At 44.8% G+C, this 6,903-nt stretch overlaps 1 protein-coding gene across 3 annotated transcripts; it reads left to right on the top strand.

Annotated features, from left to right (window-relative positions):
* LOC8064261 (probable L-ascorbate peroxidase 8, chloroplastic) lies at window positions 1,412-5,874 on the top strand. Of its 3 annotated transcripts, none has more exons than XM_021460443.1 (13): window positions 1,412-1,730; window positions 1,858-1,986; window positions 2,717-2,837; window positions 2,919-3,019; window positions 3,111-3,198; window positions 3,326-3,393; window positions 3,477-3,563; window positions 4,031-4,105; window positions 4,187-4,288; window positions 4,370-4,474; window positions 4,933-5,002; window positions 5,192-5,349; window positions 5,447-5,874. In XM_021460443.1, the coding sequence occupies exons 1-13, from the start codon at window positions 1,566-1,568 to the stop codon at window positions 5,597-5,599; spliced, it is 1,422 nt and encodes a 473-aa protein (XP_021316118.1). In that variant the 5' UTR covers window positions 1,412-1,565; the 3' UTR covers window positions 5,600-5,874. The 3 variants fall into 3 exon arrangements, with proteins under 3 accessions (XP_021316118.1, XP_021316117.1, XP_021316116.1); XM_021460442.1 differs by having other exon boundaries at window positions 5,189-5,349; XM_021460441.1 differs by having other exon boundaries at window positions 4,933-5,349.

The raw sequence follows: 6,903 nt of genomic DNA, 5'->3' as shown, positions 1-6,903 counted from the left end.
TGACAACACCTCATTCTCGATTACCTTAAATGTGATGTCGAGCTATGAAGCCTTGTAACCACTCGGTCTCCTCCACTTTTTTGGTAGGCACCATTGATCAGAGGTGCTCTCGATATTGACCGTGGGGGCGGTAGAACCTGTTGCGGAGCTTAGAAGTAGAGCATGCCGACCTTGATGAGTAGCCCGAATGGTATTTGTCGAAGAGCTTTTGGACCTTGTGGAGCTTGCAGATATGAATATGACCTTGAGGGTAGTAGTACCTTCGTGGAGCTTGACCGTGGGGTAGTAGTATTTGCTGACCTTGCATTGCAAACCTTATGTTGGTGCATGCCACTAGTGTTACCATGACCTCCCGGGTGCTCCTCGTGATTGCTGATGGACAGTGCGGAGATGTTGGTGTGGTTCAAACTCACATAAGACAAAGGGAAACTGGAGCACATGCGAGAAGGAGGCGTGCAGGGAAAGGGGGAATCACCGCGGTAAACAGGAACCGATGTGGGAGGCCTCATTGGCAAGCGGTGACCGCTAGCTTTCTTTATCAATTGGATTTGATGGGATGATCCATTTGCTATTTTGTACTTCAAAAGTCTAAATTAGATTCAAAGTCATAAATGGCTCTTTCTTAGAGTTGTCGTAAATCTAAAAAGCTTGAGCTTCCATTTGGTGTAGCCCCAAAAGCTCAACTTTGTAATTCTAGGGTACATGCATCTGCTAGGTCAATGTATGTTTGTCTTTGTAGTATGGTCAATGCACCTTAGAAATGTAGCTAAGGGCACTTTCGATGTAGAAACTACTATAGTTTATATGGACATTAATTATACTGTTATCTAAGCGTTTTGCTGATGTGGTAAGATAGTTATTAAAGAGAGAGAACAAAAATTATACAAACCGGGTCTAAGTTAGAACCATGTCTATACAAGAACCAAAACATTGCTTGAGATTATCTGCTGAATCTGTCAGCCATTCAACAATATTTTTCTCTCACAACAAATCAGCCAACAGTACTTTCTACCATGAGTCCATGACTTATCAGCGAAACTAACAAGACGGTGGTAGCGAATGGAGAGAGAATGTATATTATTGCATAGAACATTATTCTGTGAAAACTATCTATTAAGATCATAATTTCTATAAGTCTATAAAAATTAATTAATAGGTATAGTAATTTTTAGCGTTACGATTACCATAACAAAAGCAATGCTACTTTTAATTCTCCCAAATTCCTTAAAAAGTTAGGTCTAACGTCCACAATTTTTTACTGAAATGCCACTCGAAAGGACCGTCTCTCTTTCAGGACACCAGAGACCGTTGTCTTCCGTCGCGGTCGCGGTCCACCAGGACACGCGTCATCCGGCCATTGGTCCGCGCAAGATTAGACTCCCCTCCAGTCTCGCCGCGCCACACACGCGCACGGCCTCACCCTGTCGCCGACCAGCCGCCGCCGAAAGGTACCTCGATGGCGAGGCGAACGCGCGCTCAAACTCCCCGTGGACCAGCCACGTAGGCGCGCAGCAATCCTCCCTCGCTTCCCTCCAAATTTCCAGAGCTCTCGCGCGCGCGGCGTCATGGCGGAGCGCCTCGCCGCCTCCCTCCTCCCCGCCGCCTCGCCGTCCCCGTCCGCCCGCCGCGCGACGGTCGCAGCCGCGGCCGCCGCCTCTTTCCCCTCCCCATGCTCCGCGCGCGCGGGGCTGCGCCTACGCTCCCGCCAGCCCCTCCTCTCGCACTCGCAGGTTCGCTTTTTATTCGCGCGCGCGCGCGACGGTGCATCATAGAGTTTGTCGGCCTACATTCTCGCTTACATCAGATCGAATCGAGCTGCTCTGACCTTGTAGTGGTGGCGGGGTTGCGTGCGCGCAGAAGGCGGCCGGGCGCGGGCGTGGCGTGCGGGTGGTCCGGTGCATGGCGGCGTCGGACGCGGCGCAGCTCAAGGCCGCGCAGGAGGACATCAAGGAGCTCCTTAAGACCACATACTGCCACCCCATCCTGGTACACAACAACACAGAGCGAACCTGTATATTTGAACTTGGTTAGATACAATGAGTGGCGATGTTGCTTTTTGTTTCAATCCGGTTGTCCTGCACTCCTGCTGCTTGTGGTGTGCAGTGTGGTTATTGCACATGCCGTCAGATGTAGCATGGGTTCTCATTGCATCAGAGATGTCCATCTCTGTAGTTGAGGGTTAGGTTGTTCTCAAGGAAAATAAAGGAACATTCCCTTGTGGTTTCTGATGATCAGGGGGCAATGAGTTCAGAGGGTTGATGCCAAACAATGCTGTAACTGCAGAATACGGCCAGATCACATGGGAATGTACCAAAACTTGAATGTAGCAATGATGAAATGCGCCAAGGGAGGACAACGACCGATGTTCCTATGGTACCCACAAGTCTCTGCTTTAGAAAACATCCAACAACAAAGGCACAGATTTGGACGTTAGCACAAGTTTAATTGGTTGGATACGTGTGCTACGGCAAACATGTACATTGGAGGAGCTACCAAATTTCCACATTTTTCTGTCTCTGCAAATCAGTGCTACTATATGACATTGTTCTTGTTTCCCTTGCATTTTACTGGGCTGATTAGTGGAAATTAGTTACATGCGGCATTGCACGGAATTGTTTACCAGTGCTTCTGCAATTGTACGCAGAAGCAAGTTTACCATGTCCTCTGTAGTCGTATTGTGTTGTGTCAATAAGTGAATGCTTTCGACTCTGTTCAGGTCCGTCTGGGGTGGCATGATTCTGGTACCTATGACAAGAATATTGAGGAGTGGCCACAACGAGGTGGAGCTGATGGAAGCTTAAGGTTCGATGCTGAGTTGAGTCATGGAGCCAATGCTGGTATTTTCTATTTCTTGACAGTCTAAATTTCTTACATTCTAGGTCAGTAGTAACTTGCAGATTTTGACTTGATTTTCACAGGTCTGATTAATGCATTGAAGCTTATCCAACCTATCAAGGACAAATACCCAGGTATCACTTATGCAGATTTGTTCCAGTTAGCGAGTGCTACGGCAATTGAGGTCATTGCCCTTTCTCTGCTTAAGTATCTCACTTGGTCATTTGATCAGTCAAGTCTATATAGTAATATGTTTGGTCAATCGCATAATACAGGAAGCTGGTGGCCCGAAAATTCCAATGAAATATGGGCGGGTTGATGTCACAGCAGCTGAGCAGTGTCCACCTGAAGGGAGGCTTCCTGGTCAGTGTTTCCAATGGGTTCTTCATTCCATACCAATGTCTCATTTTTTGTTTTGGTCAGTGCTTGAAATGTGACTTATGAGAGGTACCTATCAAACTAAATTGTTGCTAATGCACATGTTCTGCAGACGCTGGCCCACGTGATCCGGCTGAACACCTTAGGGAGGTATTCTATAGAATGGGCCTTGATGACAAGGTGTGGCGGGTTTTGAAACTTACTTAACTGTCTATCTGTATTTTCTTGAGCTATGTCATTGAACTTCCGGGGCATTTGTGCAGGAAATTGTTGCACTATCTGGAGCACATACACTTGGAAGATCAAGGCCTGACCGGAGTGGCTGGGGAAAACCAGAAACAAAATATACCGTATGTTTTTATGTTCTATTTGCTTCAGTTTAAATAAGAAACAATAGGTTATTTTCAATAATATGAAGCTTTTGGGCATGCTCGAACCGTACGCTATCCATTATTCTGTATTTTGAGTACAGAATAAACACTTTGCTATCATGTTGTGACTTAGAATTCCTGGGATTCTTTGCCTTACAGTGGAGTTACTTGATAAGACTTGATAACTTCTATAGTCTGTCTCCTTTTGCTACGTTTAGTGACAGAACATAACCAAGACGCAAAAACTTACCTGATAGCCAGTATTCTTGGTATTGTACTATTCTCCACCTGTTGATGTTTTTTTTTAATTGACAAATGGAACTTCTGTTCTTCTCACTTCTCATACCCAGACTATCTTCTTTGCAAACTTCATTACCAGGCAGGTTGTGAAAATGGTTAGTTTCAATTAACCAGTACTGAGGTGTTCCTGTCATTGCATTTTGCAGAAGGATGGGCCTGGTGAGCCTGGAGGGCAATCATGGACAGTTGAGTGGTTGAAGTTTGATAACAGTTACTTCAAGGTGTGCTTCCTTTTTGTCGTGTTTATAGATCATATTATTCACGAGAATCTCTGATGATTTAATCTGTTAACAACGCTTCAGGACATGAAGTTTTTGAGCCAACTTCCCTCGGAAGAGCAGAAGGAACAGGATCTTCTAGTTTTGCCCACAGATGCTGCATTATTTGAGGACCCATCATTCAAGGTAGTGCTTGAGCTCAGCTTGCGACTTCTGTTCTTTTTGAAGATCGTTCTTGCATTCACTGAGAATCTATGGCACATTCAGGTATACGCGGAAAAGTACGCAGAGGACCAGGAAGCGTTTTTCAAAGACTATGCTGAAGCTCATGCTAAGCTGAGCGATCTTGGTTCAAAGTTTGATCCTCCTGAGGTTAGTGTTAGTGTGTTACAATCCTTCCATTTTGACCGTCTACAACCAGTCACAACTTTAGTAAATGAGTAAACACACTAGGACAATATGTCAATATCTATTCTTGAGGTCTTCCATTTGAATGACTTATTTATCTCCTATAATGTGCATGCTCTTTGCTTCCTTATCGTATTCACTAGATCATGTTCGGTCATATGAGATGAAAGAAACATTAATGTGCCAGTACAGCAAGACCAGAATTTAGTCTGATAATGGGAGTTTGAGATGTATAGGACAAGTTGTAACTGGCAGTAAATTATTAGTCTGTCTTGAACCACTCCATAGAAACGTATGATTGATTTTTGTTAAAGCTGCTTGGGTCAACTTTTCCTTGTTCCCAGTTCTTGCAGAAACTTTATGTGTATGTTGGTTACAGACTTACAGTCTAACTGCATGCATGTGATGTGATTGCCATGCAGGGATTCTCACTGGACGATGACATGAGCACTGCACCTGCAGACGAAAAGACGGAAGAAGATATCTCTTTTGGTGAGAGATTGAAACAATTTTTAGCAGGCATCTCTTGGAAAAACTTTCAAGTTCAAAACTTTTTAATTTTTCTTAAAAAGTTATGGACGGATTTGTTGAAACGAATTTCAACCGGTACCCCTTGGAAATGGGGTACTGCACTAACACTGGAACCATGGGGTACTGCACTAACACTGGAACCATCAGTAGCAGTGGCACCGTCACCAGTGGCTCCAGAACCTGAACCAGCAGCAGAACCTACACCAGAACCAGTAGCAGCGGCAATAACAACAGCGACAGCCGATGACAACAACGGCGCAGCTCCACAGCCGGAGCCCTTCGTCGCTGCCAAATACTCGTATGGAAAGGTAAAAGCACTTACTTTGCTCCCTCCATTAAACTCTTACAATCTACTAGAGGACAGCTCGACGGTAAACTGATGGAGCATGTCGCGGGTGAACTCAGAGGGAGCTGTCAGAGTCGATGAAGCAAAAGATCAGAGCAGAGTACGAGGGGTTCGGAGGCAGCCCGGACAAGCCCATGCAGTCCAACTACTTCCTCAACATCATGATCCTGATCGCAGGGCTGGCGTTCTTGACGTCTCTGGTCGGGAACTGAGTGCGATATCATCGATTCCTGAAGCCTACGACTGTCCATATTTTGCAAACTCCGTAAGCATATGAAACATATATAAACGGCATGCGACCAAGTGGCTAGCATCAGAGCTACGTACACTGTGTAAACAGTTTTTCACATAGCAAGTGTTTGAGAAATAGTGACCTGACTATCAGCACTCTACATATATGATTTATTTACTATGAAACAGTGAATGTATAGATATTCACAAATATTCTCTGTGCACCCATATACTTGTGCTGTTACTTCCATTTTTATGATCTTTTTGTGATTATCCTCCTATCTGGAAGGGTTCTTTTGGATCAATTATTCTCCTAATCTCCTCCTTCGATCCACCCCTCAATCCCTTCCAATCTCAGAGAATGGGTGTATCCAAAGAATCTTTTGTGGTTCTCTAAAACTCAGGTTTGCTTCCTCCACGTCACATGTTTTTTTCTTCTCAGATCAGAGTTTTGTGTTGAGGTTTCACTGGAATATGGACTTAGAGGAAAGCCAGCGTGGCCTGGTGGAGGTGATGGGTGCGGGACAAGGTAGCAATGTAGCCTGTGGCGGCGGCGGCGGCGGCGGCTTGGTGACACTAAGGCCTTGTTTAGATACACCCAAAACTTTACAAGATTCTTCATCAAATCGAATCTTACGGCACATGCATGGAACATTAAATATAGATAAAAAAGATAACTAATTACACAGTTTATCTGTAAATCATGAGACGAATCTTTTAAGCCTAGTTGCTCCATGATTGGATAATGTTTGTCAAATAAAAACGAAAATGCTACAGTATTAAAATCCAAAAAGTTTTTGGATCTAAACAAGACCTAATTGGGCTAGGGTTTGATTAGTTCTAGACTTGTATAATATTATAGTTGACAACTCTTATGCATGCTTGTATACAGTATTAGCTAGTGCTATATTTGAGCCAATTAAGCCCGGCACGACCCGGCCCGCAGGTCTGGCCTGAGCCCGATGGGTTTTTGGCCCACCCACAAACCTTACTGGACAGAGCTTGGGCACAAATCTTGCTGCCCAGTAATTTTTTTTCTTAGCCGAACCGGCCCGAAATACTATTTAGCTATTTTGTAGTGTAAAACACGTGGGAGGACCGCCCAAACCTAGGACCGGCCTAAAAAACTAGGCTCGACTTGCCAAGTGAAACGGTCATGGACGGGATTTTTTTGGCCTGAAATAACAAGGCTTTTTTTGGTCCGGCCCGACCCAAAAAATGCTTAGGTATAATGCGCCTAAGTCACCAAAGATCATCAAGGTACCTGGTACCATCGGTACTAGCC

This window comes from Sorghum bicolor, chromosome 4, assembly GCF_000003195.3.
Source record: "Sorghum bicolor cultivar BTx623 chromosome 4, Sorghum_bicolor_NCBIv3, whole genome shotgun sequence".
NCBI classification, from domain to species: Eukaryota; Viridiplantae; Streptophyta; class Magnoliopsida; order Poales; family Poaceae; genus Sorghum; species Sorghum bicolor.
This window is presented reverse-complemented; position numbering and strand designations above follow the sequence as displayed.

What these genes read in the sequence shown, in the direction of transcription:
- LOC8064261 (XM_021460441.1), top strand. Translation starts at nt 1,566, where the DNA reads ATGGCGGAGCGCCTCGCCGCCTCCCTCCTCCCCGCCGCCTCGCCGTCC. An exon ending in TTGATAACAGTTACTTCAAG is followed by an intron (nt 4,106 to 4,186) that starts GTGTGCTTCCTT and finishes ACAACGCTTCAG; the next exon opens with GACATGAAGTTTTTGAGCCA. An exon ending in TTGAGGACCCATCATTCAAG is followed by an intron (nt 4,289 to 4,369) that starts GTAGTGCTTGAG and finishes TGGCACATTCAG; the next exon opens with GTATACGCGGAAAAGTACGC.